At 33.8% G+C, this 21,315-nt stretch overlaps 1 protein-coding gene across 2 annotated transcripts in view; it reads left to right on the top strand.

Annotated features, from left to right (window-relative positions):
• Positions 1-21,315, top strand: part of LOC124368658 (RING finger and transmembrane domain-containing protein 2) — a 69,230-nt gene that overhangs the window by 2,065 nt on the left and 45,850 nt on the right. For both annotated transcript variants that reach the window (XM_046825909.1, XM_046825908.1), the window contains exons 2-3: positions 14,906-15,167; positions 16,610-16,810. In XM_046825909.1, the coding sequence (XP_046681865.1) occupies positions 14,915-15,167; positions 16,610-16,810 (454 nt within the window). In that variant the 5' untranslated portion in view covers positions 14,906-14,914. The remainder of the gene's footprint in view (positions 1-14,905; positions 15,168-16,609; positions 16,811-21,315) is intronic.

Below are 21,315 nucleotides of genomic sequence, written 5' to 3'. Positions count from 1 at the left end.
AAAATTTAAAATCTCTAAAAATGTTTATTTACATTTGAAAGCTTAATAAAAAAGCTTAAAAAATGTTTAATTATTCTTTTTCACTTAAATCCGTCAAAATTAGAGGGAAGATTAGAGCAAAGTGGATAACAAAAGGGTTACAAATTTCAAGTAGAAATAAGAGAAAACTCCACAAACAAGCACAAGTTTCAAATGATGAAGAAATTAAAACCCATTATAAAATATATAATACAATTTTTAAAAAGGTTGTTAGAGAAGCTAAGCGTAGAGCTAATGATTTATATATAGAACAATCTAACTGCAAGGGTAAATCAGCCTGGCAAGTTATAAAACAGGAAATTGGTATAAACACAAAAAATCACGATGGAGTAAGAGAAATAGTGGTTAATGGGAAAGTAATTAGAGAACATAGTGAGATGGTTAATCATTTTAATGAATCTTATTTAAAGACTGTAGAACAATTGAACATAAAAAGCTCTCCGGTAAAAGCAGTGGGAAAATTACAAAAAGTTAACAGTAGAGAGAGAGAGAGAGAGAGAGAGAGAGCTTTATTTCAAAATCACAAAGACCTGAAATGGCGTTACAAATTAATACAATTAATTACAACAATTTTCTTGCTTCACACTTCACAAATCAATTTCGGTTTTGAATCCATGATTAGTGATGAAAGTGTTGCCAGTTCAAAAACTCATTCACACTGTAGAAAGGGTTTTCAAGAAGCCACCTGGTGAGATGAAGCTTTAGCGTTCTGGGGTTCTCACTCTTGACGACTTGAGGCAGGATGTTGTAGAATTTTGCCCCTGCATATGATGGTTTTTTTTTCAAAAAGTGTCCGATGATGAGCAGGAAGGCTAAAGTTTTGGGCATTTTCTGGTATTATACCCATGCAGGTCTTGATGTCGAGTCTGCTGATTTGAGGTCGCCAGGACGATGACTTCGTAGATGTAGAAACCCACAACTGTCATCAACTTCAGCTCCTTGAAATGTCCTCTGCAGCTGTCTCTCCATCCCAGCCCAGATAACAGCCTCACCGCTTTCTTCTGAAGAACGAGCACACGTTCTAAGTTGTGTTGGGAAGATGCACCCCACGCCATTATACCATACCTCATATTGCTCTCAAAAAGGGCATGGTAGGCAGTTAAAACTGCTTCAGGTGTGCTAACTGCTTGCGTTCTTCTGAGGGCGAATAGGGCACTGCTGAGTTTTCTTGCAGAGAGAATCTATGTGGTCCTGCCAGTTCAGCGAAGTCATCAATGATTACTCCAAGATGTTTTGTCGCTCTTACCGCCTGGAAGTCAGGCAAAGCTGAGACTTCTTGTTTCTTGCTTCCAAAGATGATTTGGGTAGTCTTTGATTCATTGAAGACTAAGTCATTGCTCTGGCAGTATTCAATGGCAAGGTTTACAGCTATAAAAGAATTTACTTCAAGGGTTTCTAAAGATTTGTGCGCTGTTAACAAAAACCGAATCGTCAGCATACATAACTGTGTGGCTTAAAGGCTCAACGTACTGAGGCAGGTCATTCGTATATAAAATGAAAAGAATCGGGCCAAGGACCGACCCTTGTGGAACACCTCTTTTTCACTGGTAGGAGGCTAGACCTAGTCTTAGTCTCAAGACCATTCACCATCTGTCTGATCTCCACAAGCTGCTCACGATCACTGAGTGTAACTCTTAAACCACTTCATTGGATCATCCCGAAATCCAAGAAATCTCAGTTTTATCAAGTATTAGGTCATGGCCGAGACAATCAAAGGCCTTACTCAAGTCCATAAACATACCAATGACATTTTTGCCTTCATCCATGCTATCCACTATGTGCTCTACCATGTCAACAAGAGCTGTCTGAGTTGATTTCTTGTGAAGGAAGGGAAGCCATGTTGACTCGTTGTCAAGATATTGTTGTTGTTAAGGTGCTCAAAGATTCTTATCAGGACAATTTTTTCTATAATCTTCGAAAAATGTTGAAATGAGCGATATCGGCCTATAATTTTCAACACTGTGTTTGCTTCCGTTCTTATGCAGTGGAATGACTTTGGCGAATTTCATTTTCTTGGGAAACTCTCCACTTTGTAGGGGACAGATTGGTAACATTGTACTAGTGGGAGAAGCAAACTCACTTTTTACAGACCTTTTACAATGCTTGATGATATCTCATCTAAACCAGCAGATGGTTTTACTTTCAGGCCATTTAGGACATCGCTTAGTTTTTCTTTTGGAGAAGTCGGCTTGAGTACTAAAAGTGGAGATTGGATGTAAAGAGGTGTGTTTTGAGTTGCGGGTGATGGGGACCTCCAGAGGATCTCGAAGGACCTTTATTTAGTGTTTTTTCTGCTATGGTGGCAAAATGCTCATTAAAATAGTTAGATATTAAAGTCGGGTCTTCTACAATATTTCCAGAAATTTTGAGATTGATCCAGATTTCCTGCTGATTTTGTCTTTTTCAGGTGTCTCTCATTGTTGATAGTGTTCCAAATGGCTTTGGATTTGTTTGTGGAGTTATTAATATGCTGAGCACTGAAGTTGCGTCTGATAGATTTCAGTTTGTTATCGTAGGTTCTTTTGTGCCTGGGCAGCAGTTTGTTTGTCTTCTTCTTTTCCACTCATGATAAAATTTTTCTTCAGCCTCAAGAAACTGTTGTTTGAGTGCTCTTGCTTCTGCATCACAGAGTGGTATAGTCTTAAAGTTGTTGTTAATTCTCGATTTTTTTTTAGGGGACAAACCTTATCTAGAGCTGCTGTAATAATCGAAAGAAAATTATTGTAAGCTTCGTTGGCATCTTCTGTTTTGAATTACAGTGTCCCCAAATTTTCTTCCGCCAGGCAGTGTTTTAGGTTGTTGAGGCTACGATTATTGAGATGTCGTCTGACTGACGATGATGAAGTTTTTCTTTCTAACTGGAAGGTTTAGTTTGCATAATTGGCCAGTATGGTCAGAAAATGCCAGTGTTGAGAATCTCCACATCCATGTTCTGAATATTTCCACTGTCAACACATATGGCATCAATTGAAGAGCGTGTATTCTGCGTGACTCTTGTTGGTTGGTAGGGGTAACCTTTCCATGTTGTATGAAAGTAAAAGCTCATTCAGCAGACTGCCTTCAGGAGTTTGCTTCAACAAATCGATGTTAATATCACCAATCATCACCTTTATGCAGTTTTGAGATGGGAGTGTATCTAGCACATTCGTGATGACCTGAAGGGCTTGCGTGATAGCTTGGTTGCTGTTGGTGGGGGGTCTATATTATTCCAGTAATGAATACACTGAATTTTTTAGTCAGTTGGACTGTAACTGCAGACATTTCACATACCAAAGGGATGCTGTGATGTTTCAATGTTTATTCCATGTATTTCGCTATCCAATGTTTTGTGCTTAAAGATGGCTACTCCACCTTTATATTGTCCTCCCTGCAAAAAGAAGAAACCAACTCATTAGTTGATTAAACGAGTGTTACACATTTTGTCAAAGTTTTTGGCCGTGCTCTGGTAATTACAACTACATGGGGATTCAGAGAATAGAGAAGGTGATTGAAGCGGTCTATTTTTGTTACTTATTCGGTCAGCATTTTGGTGGAAGATGACCAAGGATTTTGTGGTTTGGGAGTCTGATCTGATCCCAACCTCACAGTTGTTATGATGATCCATTGTCACTTGTCTGCCTATTTCCGGAGTAGAAGACTTTGGTTGTGGAATATCCTGGAAGGATATGTCACTTTCTTCCGCCCCTTCTTCTTGTAACTCATTTCTAAAAAAAGAAGTTTGTCTGAACACCTGACTGCCTCCTCCTGTTGTTCTCGGCTGCAATTCAATTGTCCTTTGGCTAGTTTCCCCTGTCGATGGTGGTTGAGGCAGTTTTTCTGTTGGGGTTTGGCTGATTCCCCCTGTCACTTTTGAATGCAGCTCAATTGTCATTTGGCTGGTTTCCCCTGTCAACGGTGGTTGAGAGAGTTTTTCTGTTGGGGTTTGACTGATTCCCCCTGTCACTTTTGAATGCAGCTCAATTGTCGTTTGGCTGGTTTCCCCTGTCAATGGTGGTTGAGACAGTTCTTCTGTCGGGTTTTGGGTGATTCCCACTGAAAGTTCTGATTGGAGCTTAGTTGTCAAGTGGCCGTTTTTTTCTGTCCTCAGTTTACTCTTAGCCATTTGAAGGGAGACACTGAAAAAATTGTTCTTTTTTCTGGTGGCTAAAATTATTGTTTGGTTGAGGAATAAGTTTGTGTATGATTTTATGTTAGCTGTCTTTTTTACTGGGGTATTTTGTTTGGCTTTACATTCACCAGCCTGGAATTGCTGCAGAATTGAAATTAAGAGTACGTTCCATATCATTTTGTTTATTTTTAATGTTTCCTAGTTCAATCAGAAGTGATGGGGATGTTTAAAAGGGAGTCTGGTTGTTCCAGGGAGTTAGTACATGGGGTTAATGTGTTTAAGACTGGTGTGTTATTGAATGTTTGGGTTTCCTTTTCACAAAAAGTTTGTGAGTTTTGTCAACTGATTTGATACATTCTTTAAATCACTTAACTGTTTAGTCAGTGCCCGATTTGTTTTTTTTCCAGACTATTTATTTTATCTAAATGTTTGATTCAGCAGTTGGTTTTGGATTTGTTCGTACTCTTCATAAAACTGCTGCAGTTCAAACTTGGCATGTTTACTTTTATCCAGTTTGGTTAGAAGCATCTACTAACTGTTCATAGAGTCTCTCTATTTGGTTTAAATGTTTTTCTTCATTTGTTGACATTGCCTCGATTTTAGATTCCAAACTAGTTAAATTGGCACTTAAGACAATTTTATCCTGATTTAACTTATAAATCTCTTCTTTGAGCTTCTGATTTTCCTGCAGTAAAGCATTTCCAGCTTCTGCTGCTAGTGTTAGTGAAGTTTCTAAATCAGCTTCTTCTAGCTTGTCATGATTTTGAATTCTGGTTTTTACTTCATCCAGATTAGTTTCAGGCTCTGAAAATTGGTGGTATGGAGATTGAAATGTTGTCAGCTGCCTATTTGGTGAGAGCTTGGTGGGGATTATGTTTACTTTGATTATTTAGTTCTACTTCCTTTAAACCCTCATTCCCAGCTGGTTTACATTTAGGACATTTCCAATCATCTATTTCAACTTTTGTAATTTTTTTGAATTGTTTGTCTGACCAATTCAGACATTTGGAGAAGTGAAACCATAATTTACAGGTACCTGTGCAGAAAATTCCTTGGTATTTTACACCTATACCACATACTCCGCATGGAAATTTAGACATCTTTGATTTATTTTTAGACAATAACAATTTAAAATTCAAATTATTCTTGTCCAAGAGTCAGAATGTCAAATAATGTATAGAAAGAAATACACTTCAATAATTGGCAGTTGGCAAGTGCTGTACATGCAGTGATAGCTGGGTGTCGCAGTGTGCTGACAGTGCTGACACGGCTAGGTCAGTGCCCCAGTTACATGTGGCCAAGCAGCTGTGCGGTGGACTAGTTAGCTGTTAGCATGTGAGTTGTCTATGACGTCACTCTGTTTCGTCAGATATTGTCGTGAGTTGGAAGAGTTGTGGCGTCACTTGCTGACGTACAGTTTGTGTCTTTTAATATTCCATATATTGTATGTGAATAATAGAAATTGAAATTACCTAGTTTCTCAATGTTAAATGAAGAAACTATGGTTTAATATAATCAAAACTACAGTGTTATTATGTCATAAAATAATCTTCTTGAAAATGCGTCAGTTACTTGTGTTTTTTATATTTTCTTGAAAATTCAGTTTTTTTTTATATTTATATAAGTATGTTTTTATTTAAAGGAGAGATAAATTAATAAACTGTTTTTATCCAATTATTCACATATAGCAAATATATGTTTCTCTATAACATTGTGAATGTAAACAATTTCTGTGTTTTTTATCTGAACTACACAAATAGTATTGCTGGTAAAAAGTAGTCTCAGTTTGCACCCAATCCTGGGAAGTAGGCATACAGTAACAGCCGCCAGTGACCTTGACCATTGAGCCATTCAGGATGGCAAGATAACAGCTGCAGTCTGTTCAAAGTTAAAGCTGTTTGACATTTGTCTGGTATAATCTAGTGAGGCTGTTCCTGTTTCCAAGTTACTACATGAATCAGACTAGTGTTTCACTTCCTGTTCAGCCACTAATTAATTAATCAACAAATATTAATTAAAACAATTTTTATTTTTACTTATATCTCACTTGTAATTTTTGGATATGATAAAAAATATAGTGTATTATACTTTTCATCTCATAGAGTGCTTCATTGTTTTAAAAAACTCCAATTAAAAACTATGCTTAAAAATGTGCTTTGACCATGCCAAAACTGTAAGTATTTTTATTTCTAATACTTTCTTTACTGATAAAAGATAATTAAAAACCTGATACTTGTGCCGAGTTTTGGTGTCTATTAAACTGTAGTTACCCACTTAAAAGCTATCCCAATTACACATTTAGCACCTAATCATAAATCAAAACTGACACTGAAATCACCAACACTGATCACTATCCCACTATCAACAGTACGTCTTTTCGTTTTAAACCTGTTCAAGCGAAAGAAATTTATAAATTAATATCAACGTTGCCTAACAAGTGGTCTACTGGCTGGGACGAAATTCCCTCAATAATTGTTAAAGACTGTAAGGAATATCTTGTGAAGCCAATAACAAATTTGGTTAATCAATCATTAGGAACAGGTGTTTTTCCAGACAAGCTTAAATATTCAGTAGTGAAACCCATTTACAAAAAAGGTGAGAAAACTCAAGTCAAAAACTATCGTCCGGTTTCATTGTTACCAGTGTTTTCCAAGCTATATGAGAAAGTAGTAAACCATCAATTATACAAATACCTAGAAAAAAATAGTCTGATTACTGGATGTCAACATGGCTTTAGAAAAAATTACTCAACTGACACGGCACTTACCAACCTTGCAGAGGAAGTTTACAGTGCTTTGGATGGATCACAGTCTACAGTGGCAGTGTGCTGTGATTTATCAAAGGCATTTGATTGTGTAGATCATGATATCTTAATGAAGAAATTAGAATTATATGGAGTGGAGGGCACATCTTTAAATTGGTTTAAGTCATATATTAAAGGGAGAAAACAAAAAACAACTTTAGTATCAGACTATAAAAAGTATCATTCAGAGTATGAAAATGTAGTGTCAGGAGTTCCGCAAGGATCGATCTTAGGACCATTACTATTTACATTGTATACAAATGATCTACCACAAGACATAGACACGAAATTAGTCTTATATGCTGATGACACCACAGCTATAATCAAGGAGAAAAACTTACATGTAATGAAATTATTAGTAGAACAAACTATAGTTAAATTAGAAGAGTGGTTTAAAGTTAATGGAATAATTCTGAGTACTACAAAAACAAATATTATTCACTTCAAAAACAGACAGCAAAGAGAAGAAATGTTTACAGTCACAATAGATAAAGAACAAATAAATAGCTGCAAAAATGTAAAACTATTGGGAGTTTGTTTTGATGAGCATATGACATGGACAGGACAAATACAAAACGTATGTAAAAAACTCAATTCTATTTGTTTTAATATGAGCTGTGTTACACACATCACAAGTTTAAAAACAAAGATGACCCTATACTATGGCTATTTTTACTCAATTATGAAGTTTGGAATTACATTGTGGGGCTCAGTAGAGATAACAGAAAAAGTGTTAAAAATCCAAAAAAAGATTATAAGAATAATGACATTCTCATCCAGAAGAAGTTCTTGTAAAGAAAAATTTAAGAAACTGAAGATTCTTACTGTCCCTTGTGTGTACATGTATGAAGTGCTGAGTCAAGTTCATGAAAACTTGAACTGGTTTTCTAAAGAAAAAACTATTCATCAACACAATACTAGAAATACCAATTTGTTAATATATCCTGTACACACCACAGCCATATTTGAAAAAAGTTTGTATTATATGGGTATTAAACTTTACAACAAATTGCCTAACAATTTCAAACAAATGCCACAAGTTGAATTCTTAGATAGAATAAAAAGTATGTTTGTCAAAAAGGCTTATTACAAGATTTCCGAATTTCTAAATGACAAAAACATAATAATCTAGTTATGAAGATTAAGTGTTTTCTCCTAAAAAACTTAATTTAATATAATACAAAATTCAATAATTGATCTCCATTTTGTTTTTTGAATATTGTTATATTGTTACCAATTTTATTGTTTGATTTGTTAATGGTTTTATTAATTTTATTGTTTTACTTGTTAATTGTTTTAGTAATTTATTGTTTTATTCGTTAATTATTTAACTAATTTTATTGTTTTATTTGTTAATTAGTTTAATGAATGATTGTTATTACATTATGGTGTACTACAATTTTAATGTTATCTGACTCAGGAATGCTTTACAAAATAAATGTTTGACATAGGTTTTAATACTGTTAATTAGTTTATAGTTAATTTATTCATAGCTGAAAATGTTAATACTGTTATTTATAATAGAGCTTATTTATTTGTTAGCAAATCATTTTAGCTAGAATCTTGTTAAATCTATTAGTACTAATGATGGGAGACCGAAAAAAGGGAAATTTCTGACTATGTCATCTGTCTTACCAGCATAGCTGGATCTTTGTAAATGTACACTTAACACAAGCCGCAAGCGGCAAACATTTTGTCTTTTGATAGGCATCAGTTATAAAATATGTACAAGATTCTAACTATTTCGAAATTTGTATAACAATTCTATTGGTACAATTTTCAAACAAAATCCGTCAAGGAATAAACAAGCACAACCACTTTAAAGATACACTTCCACAAGTCGGGAGCCCCAAACATGTCACAGTTAAGAGGTATCAGTTGTTTGTTGCTCCCGGCTTGTGCAAGCTTATCATTAAAGTGGTTGTGCTCGTTTATGCGTTGACGGATTTTGTTAAAAAAAGTACGTACCATTGGAGGAATTTTTATAATAATTTCAAAATATATCTTGTAAAATTTGTGTAACCTATGTAAAACAGCTGATACCTAAAAAAAGACAAAATGTTTGCTGCTCCCGGTTTGTCAAGTGTACCTATAAAGTGGTCTTGCTTACTTATTGATTGACGGATTTCGTTAAAAGAATTACCGTTGAATAAAAATTTTCAAATAGTTGGTATCTAGTAAATGTTATATAACTCTACTGGTATTTTGTTATTTGAGTTTAAAAGTTTTCAGTTGACATCATTTTGTTAATATTAAAGAAAATAACACAATTATTTTTTTTTTATTTATTTATTCAAACTTGTGTCTAAATTTGGTTTATTTAGCTTAAATAGTTTTAGAAATAATAATTTTTTTAACAAAAAATACAAAATAGCGGCTAAACAAGACATTTCTCAACCTTGTTTATGTGACATTTTTTGTTAGGAATAATAAATACTTTCACCCACAGAAGATTGTGACACCCTTTTGTAAACACCCTGTAAATAGCCTATATGTTAGTATATATTTATTCAGGATTTAAGGAATTTTAAATGAAAAAGTTAGTTGATCATAATGTTAATTATTAATATCATAATGCATATTATTCTTATTTTAAGCTTTCTCCATGTTTTACAACATGTATTGCTAGTAGACATGTATTCTGAGTTACTGTCAGTATTATTAAGACTGAAAAACAGACAATGCCCTTTAGCTACCTTGAAGCCTTACAACTCTCTTTTGTGTTATAAGGAATCTTCTGAAGTTTGTTCCTTGCCATTCTATAAGTCCATATCTATGATGGGTCTGGAAGAGGGTTAGTTCTCAAATATCTAATGAATAGTGTTGTGCTTGTTTAAAAATTCTCATCCAAAGAATAAATGAAAGAATGTTTTTTGATTTACGGGTTAATCTAAGAAAAAAACTAAACTTATTGAATATTACATTTCTCAATTCATAACATTTTGTTTATTATTTTACATGTTGTGTTTAAGATAGAATTGTTAATGATACTTGTACAATGAACTGGATATGAGCCAAAGTTGTGTCTTGTTTTGTAGCCCCTGGCCATTATTTATAAGTAAATCCTGCTTTACAAAATATTTACTATTCAAAAATTTATTAAAACTACTCTTGGATAAAAATATAATAGATATGTGAGTTTAAAACTTTATCCACAAACTAACTAGTAGAGCTAAAATACAGGAGTTATGTTAAAAATTAACTTGTTTATTTCTGCATTTAGACATACAAAACAAATTATTTACAAGTAACTTCAAGTTTTTATGTCCGCAAGAATGTAATAAGGTAACCGGTTTTTTGCACCTTCAACCAAAATGCAATGAAATAAACCAAAATTCTTTACTCAGGAGCTTGTGATTCTATTAACACAAAATTTGTATAAACAATAGGTACAAGTGTACTGTTTTTGAGTATGTCATTTTAGAATTATTTGAACAAAGTTATCAAATTACCATTTTAACTTTTATTCTTGACCAGGAGATTAAAAAATTTGGCATTGGTCCATGTTATGGAGCTCTAAAGCTACTATCCTGGATGTAAAATTTTCTAAATCACTACATAAAACTTCAATTTTGAATAATGGTTTAAGGGGAGGCGGTACCCCTATCTTTGTAATGTTAACATAGGTACCATTATCTCAGAAAACTAATGGACCAATCAACCTAAATTTTTTTATACAACATATATAGGTATTTAAGCAACTACTGAGTTTTTTTGGTGCTTGTATCTTAAAAAATAAATTTTTTATGATTTTTTTTTTCAAACCCATATTGAAATATCAAACTTGGAATTTAGAATATTTTTTTTTAGGTAACCTAATTAATAATAGGAGGCATCTCAAAAAAACTCAGTAGGTGCCAAAAATACCTATATAAATGTGTGTAAAAGTTTCAAGTTGATTGTCCAAGTAGTTTCTGAGAAACGTGTACCTTTGTGTGCAAAAAACTGTAAAAAAGTAAATTTGCGGGAAATCGCAAAAAACGAATATAATGACCTATTTAGCTATGTTATATAATATTTTTACCTATATATGATATGTTAATTGGTTTTTATAATTAAATGTGATCTTTTATATTAATAGAATAGGCTATATATGCTTTTAATATTTAGAATTATCTATATTGGAAAATTTGTATATCAAAAAGTAACGCGATGCGGGTTTAGGCCTATAGTCATAACGGAGTGAAAGATAATACAAAAAAAATTAATTAGGCATATTATTTCAAACATTTTTGAGTTTAGAATACATTTATAAGAGAAAATAACAGAGAAAATTATGAAATAGAACTTATACCCAGCACAAATAGAGTAAACAATAACAAAATTATAGAAAAAAACATGCAATTTATTTACCGTAGCATTAGTGCATTCCTGGATATATGCAGGCTCCTCTTCAAAATCCTCCTCAATCCTTCTTTTTAAATTCCTGGTTTGTCTCCTTGCTTGTCTTTGAAAGTCACTTATCGCACAATTTGCTCGTCGCACTCGCTCGTAGTCAAAAACTTTTCATTGCGTCAATTGTCCTCTTGCAAGGTTCAATGCCTACTGCTCTAAGCATTTTGCATTTTGCTATGTTGCCATCATTAAAAGTAGAAAATAGCATCATAAGCACCAAACTCAAGTGTGTTCAATGTCACAAAATCTTTTTTTGGCACTCTAGACCAGATGACATTATTGATGCTTTCATTGACATTCATTCTGCGTCTTACCGTGTAAACATTTTCGAAGAAGGTCAGGATTTGCTAAAGCCTGAAAAGATTGGTTTCAAGGCTAACATTATAGCTGAAGGAATGCTGTTTCTTATGAGAATATGGCTCTTTAGTGTGCTTTGCCTTGTTGTATTTACACCATGTATTTTTCTCCTGACGGGCAAAGGCCATGCTGAGGATTGTCGTCCGTCGAAAAGTTTATGAAAATATATGGCCCAAACCGCTGCCTTCATGTTCTGTAGGTTATCAGTATTTTTCCCTAATAGCATTTCCATATAGGTTTGCAATTGATCAATTATGCCATCTGTTAGTCTATTCTTTCCACCTAGTTTTGCCGCCATCAGAAAGTGTTACGCCTTTTGAGTCTCTTTTTAGTTTCCTTAGCCTAGACCCCATTCTCTTTTGAATATGGCCTATACACTCCAGTTTCTGTATTTCACTTCACCATAAGGTTTACTGTCTGCAATAGTTTTGAAACTATTTGTATCTCCATCACCTAAATACTCTAAGTACCTAACATTATACTTATTTACTGATCGGTGAAAAATAGCTAAGGCTCCAGCTGACTCCATACCTCCGCTCGAGCCTTGATAATTTGCCCGAACAAATAGCCTCATGTTGTTGTTTGTCCAAACAATTACAAAATTTAGATAACACTTCTATGTCCATAACTTTTCCTGTGTCAACACTTGTACAAGTAACAATTCCGTTTAGAGAGCTAAAGCCACGCCGTTGCCAAGTGCCATCAATACCTACTTTTAAGTCGCGTTCGTTCTTACCTAAGGTTTTATTTTCCTCAACAGCCTCATCCACAGCAGTTTTTCATGGATTCATCCATTACCTGTTTAGCCTTGTCTTTTAAAAATTTATTATATCGAAACGGTTTTGTTGGAGGTTGCGGAAGATTCATTACGCCACATAACATTTTGCCTGCAGCCATACCTTTCCCGATAGACCTCAGTCCATACACTAGTCTAATATTTCTACATCAATAGAGTCTTTTTTTCTAAATTAATATTCCTAGAACTATTAAATTTATGTACATATTTACAATGGCAACAATAAATCTCCATCTCAAAAGCCAGGCCAAAATGTTGAGCAAGCTCGCACTTGTAAACCACTTTTTCTTGCAATTTTTACAAAGTGATGAACTAAAAAGTTGATCTGATAAAATTTGCATGTTAATAATTTCATTGTCATAGTTTTCATCACAATTAAACATCTCATACTTATCTATGTTTATTTTTCTTTGAAAGAGCTTGACTGAGATTGTGTTGACATTTCAGGCCTAGGGGTTAGACTCATCTTTTGACATCTCATTAGGGTTAGGACTGGCTGGTTTTCTTTTCCTACCACCAACTCCTTTACGGGGTTTAGCATAACTACTTTTAACACGAGGCATATTTATACATAAACAATCTTGTTAGCAATAATAATATAAATTACTAACTAACACTCACTATATCACTTCACAAAGCACCAAAACACTAAGCAAAACAATAAAACAAAACAGTATAAAGTCAGAAGCAGAACTCAAAGCTGATGAAATAGAAGTTAGTTCAGGCCTGCCAACACAACAAAAGCAAAATTATAGCACACAAAAATAAAAAAGGTCAATATGTATAATAGTACATGTGTGAATAACGCAAGCGCTGTCACAAATTTCTTCCTGAAACATGATGTAAGCATATTTTAAAACTTTTTTTCTGTAGGTTTACAATTTTCAAATATACATGTATTATATATCATTGTGTGCAGAAAAAGCCGCTTAACATTTTAAAAAAATAAAAAAAAAAATGTGAAAAAAATATTTTTCTGGGGTACCGCCTCCCCTTAATTTGAACAGACTTAATTTACCATGGCTGGTGCCTGCTTGTTGGATTGAGCAAACAGATTAATAGAGCCTTGAAGGTACCAGTAACTAATCTCTAGAGTATAAGAAGTGTTATCTAAACGGACTATCTATCCAATTTGTCATGGATTCTTGGAATTTTTAGGGCATCATCTAAAACAATCATTTGTTCCAGATTTAGATATGGACCGATTTGATTGAAAAAAATTATGTTACCCATCTAATCTGTAACTTTTATTATCGTTAATCTTAAACATCGGCTTGTACTATTACAAATATATATAACCATGTACCTTTTATTTATTTGCCAGGATATTAACTCCAACCTTGTGCAATACATTAACAGTATATACCTTTATAATTAAAAAGCAGACTGTAATGTGCTTCATAAGTGATTCTGGAGCAGGCTTTACTGTCAGGCACCACACTGTAATTAGACCATAGAGCAGTGACTAATATTATAATAAGCCGTCGCACTGTGTTTGGTACAACCAGTGTAGTCAGATCGTGCGTAGTACTAGGTTCTAGTACAGTGGTCATACCAGTCTCAACAGTGTGTGCTGTATCAATTAAACTTAGAATCAAAATGATTCTGTTTAATAGATTCGTAACACAAGTAGCATTCCATTCATTGGAGAAGATTGAAAGTTTCAATGTGTGTTGTTCATGTTGTATAAATAGTTTAAGATGCATTAGTGGGGGATTTTTAAATGGAAATATTCAAAGGTTTTACTTCAGGCCGGTTTATACCTTCTAGTTTAACTGTTGGTTACAGAAAATAAAAACAATGTGTTACTTATATTTAGGCAACCCTATGGATATCTATGAACAGCAAATGTCGAGATATTGGGATGGAATAGTAAATCGATAAGTCTAGTCTATTGTAGAGGATGCCTGTTACAGTAGGTGGAGAGCTCCCTTATGTATAGACTGTTGCTAGCTGGGATATGAGGGAGTGTGGTCCCCTACCTGTTTTGGACTGTAACAGAGCTGGTCTCACCTCTTCCAAGGTGACATGACTGGATATGAGGGAATGCGGTCCCCTACCTGTTTTGGACTGTAACAGAGCTGGTCTCACCTCTTCCAAGGTGGCGTGACTGGCTATAGTGCCCGCTATCCCTCCTCATGAAATCTCAACAGGAGGCAGCCTGTACCTCAAACCATACCCATTGTGAATATCCTGTTCTCTGGAAGCAAAGGCAAAGATCCCAGTGCAATGAGAGGTTTCTCAGCTTCTTGTCCTAAAACGGAATTAGTCTACTATTACATTGTTATGTAACAAAATAATCCCACTAGAGTAATTTTGTTACAGTTCAATAATAATAGTTCAAGTATACTACAATTTGGAGAATTTGTTATGAAAATGTTTGAAAATTTTTTTTCTTTAATTTTAGGCTTGACTAATGACGTTCCGTGAGAGCAATAGTAACCATGACAGCATACACAGCTCCTTGAGTATGGGCAATCTGGCACAGCTGGAGAGAACAACTGTAGAGGGCTCAAGAATCATCAGAGATAACTTAAACAGTGTTTTTGAAGAATTACGACCATTGGTTCAGCCAAGGTTGGAATCCTCTCAGAGTGCTTCTCGTATCACTCTCTCCAACTGGATCCATAGCAGATCTACTTCGATGTCGGCTCCCACCATCGGCTCAAGTAAGACAAACAGTGTTACTGAATACTTTATGGAATTTCTGGTGATTTCGTATGTACACTAGACAGATTCCAAGTATGCAATATTGTACCTTCTTTTATGTTCAGCATGTTGTAGTTTGTTTTTGATACAGTTTTAGGGAGTGACTCTAGTCCAAAAGTATCTTTGCAGTAACATGTATTCTCATTTATTACATTTTGTGCTTCATTTTTGAAAATTGTCTCTATTTTCTACTTTTGAATCCCTGCATAGCACCAGAAACAAAACATGTTTGACTTAAAGGTTATTTAGGGTGTCCATTTATATGAGCTCATTCTTATCTATGTAGAAATGAATGATATTGCAATATTAAAAGTTTACTTATGAAATTTTTCTCGAGATATCTTGTCACAGTACTGTAACACAAGTGTGAGCTGAAATCATCATTAATTTGACTCTCCACTCTGTTATTTTATCGTTTAACTCTATGAGTAAGAATGTCACATGTTGAAACCTCATATGGTTGTACACAATTTGTTTATAAATTTATTTATTCTCCTATTTTCTTGTTGCTATCATAAGACCAATGTAAAAATATTCATTCTAGCGCTCAGCCAAATCCCATGGAGTGAAATTCACCATCATCAGACTCAGTGATGCTCATATTAATATGAAGCTTCATGCATAACTTTCAAGTCTATACGTTAGTTTTTAAGATATTATGCAAATAGACAGACAGACAGAATTGAAATTTTTACAGCCCTACAAGTGGTAGGCTTTGCTAGTGCTCTGCCAATTGCAACAAAAAATATTTTTCTGATAAAGAAGCATATTTCAAATAATTGATAGCTAAAATACCTGAATGTTAGATATACTCTTAGTTATTATAAGTAAAGCTTGTGGTATGAAATATATATTGGATGCCGGGCCACGAGGGCATTCATGGCAACGAAAAAGAAGATACCTGTGCCAAAATAGGTACAGAATCCCTTATGGTAGGGCCTAAGCCAGGCTGTGGAGTAGCTTTCTCCTACAGCAAAGATCTTGTAAAAAATTAGAAAAAGAGGATTAAGAGGAAAAAGAGATCCTTAAACTGGAGTAGGGCTCCAGGACTAAGACAATCTAAAATGTTTATCTGTCCTTATGCTAAAGAATGGGCAGGTCTGCTAGAACAAAGTAAGGAGAATATATGATTAATTTTAGGGATGTTGACAGGTCATGGCCCCCTTAGGAAACATCTGATGAAGGTTTTAGTCAAACTGATGAATGCAGATTATACGGAGAAGCAGAAGTATCAGCGGAACACGTATGGCACAACTGTCCTGTCATAACTAAAAGTAGGAAAAATTTCCTAGGGGTTCTTCTCAGCCCCAAGGACATCAGAGAACAGGAATCTTCAAATTTGATCAAGCCCAACAATGTTTTCTGTCTGGAAGCATTTAATGAATGAATGGTTATGTTTCAGGAAATGACATGGAGTCGTTTGTGATCAATCTAGAGACAGATGAGCGGGATATCGGAGGGCCCGGTGGTAGTGGAACCAATAGAGGGAGCTTGGACGGGAGTTCTGTTGACACAAGCAATACCTCTCAGTCTGCGCCCTCTGTCCCCTCCGGCACTGTCCTTCCAGAGCCTGAGGCCAACAACAATGCTCCTGCTGATGAGAGTAAGCTTGGCCTTCTACTTTATCAACGATTGAAAAAGTCTGTATCCAAAATGAAATGGAGTTTTATCAATTTACATGGAAAAAACGTTTAACATGATAGACAAATTTTATTATAAACAATAGAGTACTATAGAAAGATTTTCACAAAATACCATTTTCAGCTAATGTTAAGACATGTTTGAAAAATGACAAATGTTATTATAGGTAAGTCTGCATATCCAAGGTACAAAATGAAACTTGAGTTTTCTATTAATGTTTAATACAGATTTATAGGACACATATTCTCTTTGTGTTATAGCCTCTGATGCTCTCTAATTTCTGTATTTTGAAAATTAAACATTTAAAATACAATCTCAAAGTTTTAGAAACAGATCTTGCTACATAAATATGATTAATATTAAACATTTTGTGTCCACTTTAAAATATGAAATATTCTCCTATGTCCTTGACTACTTCCCCCAATTTTCATTAACTTAGGAGATAATTCTGAAAATGGGGCCTTGGCACTGCTATGAATACTAACACCTGTATGTCGTTGGACTGCATTGCATACTACAAAATATGGTACCTCTCATTACAGCAGAATATTTTATCTGCTTCTGTTACCCCAAAAAAGTGAAGTTTCCAAGTAACTTTTTGGAACTATTTAGTTTGCCTAAAAGATATATTATTCAAGAAATTCTTCCATTAGTAAAACCAATTTCAGAGTTCCAGTTTTATTGGTCATCTGTATGTATTCCCAAAAACGTAAAAACATAGTTAAATCTACAATCAAGAAATATTTTTCTTGTGTCTTGGATTCTGTAGAGTACATTGTGTTTATAGCAAAAATCTATTAGAGTTGAGCCAATTAAAATAAGTACTATCACATAATATTTTGAAGTCATTGTTGTAGTCAGTCATTTTTACTCATGCAATAGTTGAAAAATTACAGTATGCATCAAAAAGAAACAGTATTGAAGCTGAATCAGCTGTAGTTGTCTTCATGTTTGTTATATCTTTCTTATTTGAAGTTGGGTTTTGACACAATGGAAGGGCTGTTCAAGTCTCCCAACTGGTGTCAGTACAGAGTGTTGCAGCAAGTGTTACAGTCACTGAAAAGTGGCCTAAATTGAACATCTTTTAAACGGATAATTTAAGCAATACATCATTAAGAAGAATGTTTAAAACATTGGTGGTTTTCTTCACAAGGTAAAAATTGACCAACCTTTGGACTGTATAAACAATACATTCAAAGTTCATTACTGCACTTTAATATCAGCAATGTGCTTATTTATTTATTTATGTACGGAAAACTCCATTTTACAGAGAAGTACAAAACTAAGGCTGACACAAAAAAAAGTGATCATAATCTAAGACAACATCACGTTTAAAACTAATACAATATTATGGATTAGCAGAACACAAAACTATGTTGACCTGAATACCAGTCCTTGCTACATTCAGATCTGCCACAATACACCATCTCAGTACATGATCAAAGACAGAGAGTCCACGCATCCACAAGACAATATCAATTACAATATAATAGTAATATTGAAAAAAAAAACAACAATAATAATAATATTAAAGAAAACAACAATAATATCAAAAACAACAACGATATAGCAAACAATTAACAAGAATAAATGCTAATGAGAATTCAACAACAATATAATAGCAATATTGAAAAAAAACAACAATAATAATAATATTAAAGAAAACAACAATAATAATATCAAAAACAACAACGATATAGCAAATAATTAACAAGAATAAATCTAAGGATTAATCTGTTAATTTAAGTTTTAATTTAACTTTGTTTGAATTTTTCTACATATTAAGCTGATAAATTTTATTTTTAATTATTAAATAGTATGTATATATTTTGGTTAATTTTTAAGCATTTATTTTAATTTAAAATTTGTTATTAGTTAAGATCATTCACTGTACATATATCTGTATATTATGTGAGGTTGAGTGGTAGAGAGGGCTAAATAGCCCTAACTCCGCCTCTTAAATAAAGGCATATTTCATTTCATTTCATTTCATTTCAATAAATGCTAATGTGAATACAATAACGATAAATAACAAATTAGCAACAATTAATACTGGTATGAATACAAAATTTGGCTAGTATATAATAAAAGAATAATAACAATAATAAAACAATAACAAAAAACAAACATTCACCGGGGAACCTGACTCTGGAAGAATCCTCTGATCGCAGATTGGCTGTCCTCAAAGAAGTCGAACTGGCGACACAGGTGGTTGCCCAGACGATGTAAACGTGGAAGAGGACCGTGCATGATGTAGTTGGTGGGGTGCGACCGACCACATCAAACGTACGTTGTTCATACTGTGCTATGGAGAACCTGTGTTTTGATTAATGTATGGTCATGTGCACCTTAATGGTTGCAGACAACACATTTTATTAAGTTTGAAGATCCTGTCAGTGCTGTAATGAGGACACAGCAAAGTAAGTGTAAACAGTAGTATACTTTGGCCGTTCCTGGGACAACGCACCCGAGACCGGTTCTGGGACAAACCGTGTGAGACCGAATCTGAGACAGAATTTTTTAGAGAGCGACTTAAAAGTGTGAGTACGGGTAGTCAGAACCGCGCCGCGCGAATCACCACGCATGGCATCGCTGTCCCATACTTGAACGTCAAATTACGTTTATACTTGAACGTCAAATTACGTTTATGAACGTTAAATTACGTTTATACTTAAACGTCAAATTACGTTTATACTTAAACGTCAAATTACGTTTATACTTGAACGTCAAATTACGTTTATACTTAAACGTCAAATTACGTTTATGAACGTTAAATTACGTTTATACTTAAACGTCAAATTACGTTTATACTTGAACATCAAATTACGTTTATACTTAAACGTCAAATTACGTTTATGAACGTTAAATTACGTTTATACTTAAACGTCAAATTACGTTTATGAACGTCAAATTACGTTTATGAACGTTAAATTACGTTTATACTTAAACGTCAAATTACGTTTATACTTGAACGTCAAATTACGTTTATACTTAAACGTCAAATTACGTTTATACTTGAACGTCAAATTACGTTTATACTTAAACGTCAAATTACGTTTATGAACGTTAAATTACGTTTATACTTAAACGTCAAATTACGTTTATACTTGAACGTCAAATTACGTTTATACTTAAACGTCAAATTACGTTTATGAACGTTAAATTACGTTTATACTTAAACGTCAAATTACGTTTATACTTGAACATCAAATTACGTTTATACTTAAACGTCAAATTACGTTTATGAACGTTAAATTACGTTTATACTTAAACGTCAAATTACGTTTATGAACGTCAAATTACGTTTATACTTAAACGTCAAATTACGTTTATACTTGAACGTCAAATTACGTTTATACTTAAACGTCAAATTACGTTTATACTTGAACATCAAATTACGTTTATACTTAAACGTCAAATTACGTTTATGAACGTTAAATTACGTTTATACTTAAACGTCAAATTATGTTTATGAACGTCAAATTACGTTTATACTTAAACGTCAAATTACGTTTATGAACGTTAAATTAAGTTTATACTTAAACGTCAAATTACGTTTATGAACGTCAAATTACGTTTATACTTAAACGTCAAATTACGTTTATGAACGTTAAATTACGTTTATACTTGAACGTCAAATTACGTTTATACTTAAACGTCAAATTACGTTTAGAAAAACGCAATGTGTCTTCTAAGGTTTTTTTCTAATCTACTGTATTGTTCACGCAGATCTACATATGCAGGTTGTTCTATTGAACGACTGAACACGTATAGATTCTTGAACGGAACTCCATCTTTGTTGTAAATGAAATTCAATAACAAGTTCGTTTTACCACTCCCAGACGGTCCTACAATAAGACACCGTAACGGTCTAGGTAAAAATTGGTCTTCGAATTTATCTTTGCAATACACTTGAATTTCCATAGTATGTTCTCTTACATACATTTACAATTTAACAGTTTTCGCATATTCTATGATGACCCCATGCTAGGGTTCGGATATTGTCTTCGAGTACGAAACGCTTGTCGTCCTTTGATGAAAGTACCACTTTATGGTGTTCTACGCTGTAGAGATTGTGTGCTTGACTCCGAATTGTATTCATCGTTTTGTAGTGCTCGATGTTACTAAACAAACAGTCTTTATAGTTGCTAAAGGTAATTTCATTTTCAACTACAGCTTTTTTCACGCCCTTAGACCTCTTTATGAAATGGTTGTCTTCTATATTGCTCGCATACATCTTGGATCGTAGTCCTACAAACTCTCGCATGATTCGACCATTAAGTTCATCTTTCATTTTACTCAGAACTTTTTTGTTTACGTGAGGAAGCCCATATTGGTTGGGGTTGGGGTAGTCACTTGTATCAAATAATCCAATTAAATGTTTCATGTCTTCATAGAAGTTTTTCGTTTTGATGTCATATATCAGGGAATCGGTATCGGTGTACACCATTTTTATATTAGATCCAT

The sequence above is a fragment of the Homalodisca vitripennis genome, chromosome X (assembly GCF_021130785.1).
Source record: "Homalodisca vitripennis isolate AUS2020 chromosome X, UT_GWSS_2.1, whole genome shotgun sequence".
Lineage (NCBI taxonomy): Eukaryota > Metazoa > Arthropoda > Insecta > Hemiptera > Cicadellidae > Homalodisca > Homalodisca vitripennis.
The sequence above is the reverse complement of the archived record's forward strand: the minus strand, read 5'-3'. Positions and strand labels throughout refer to the sequence as shown.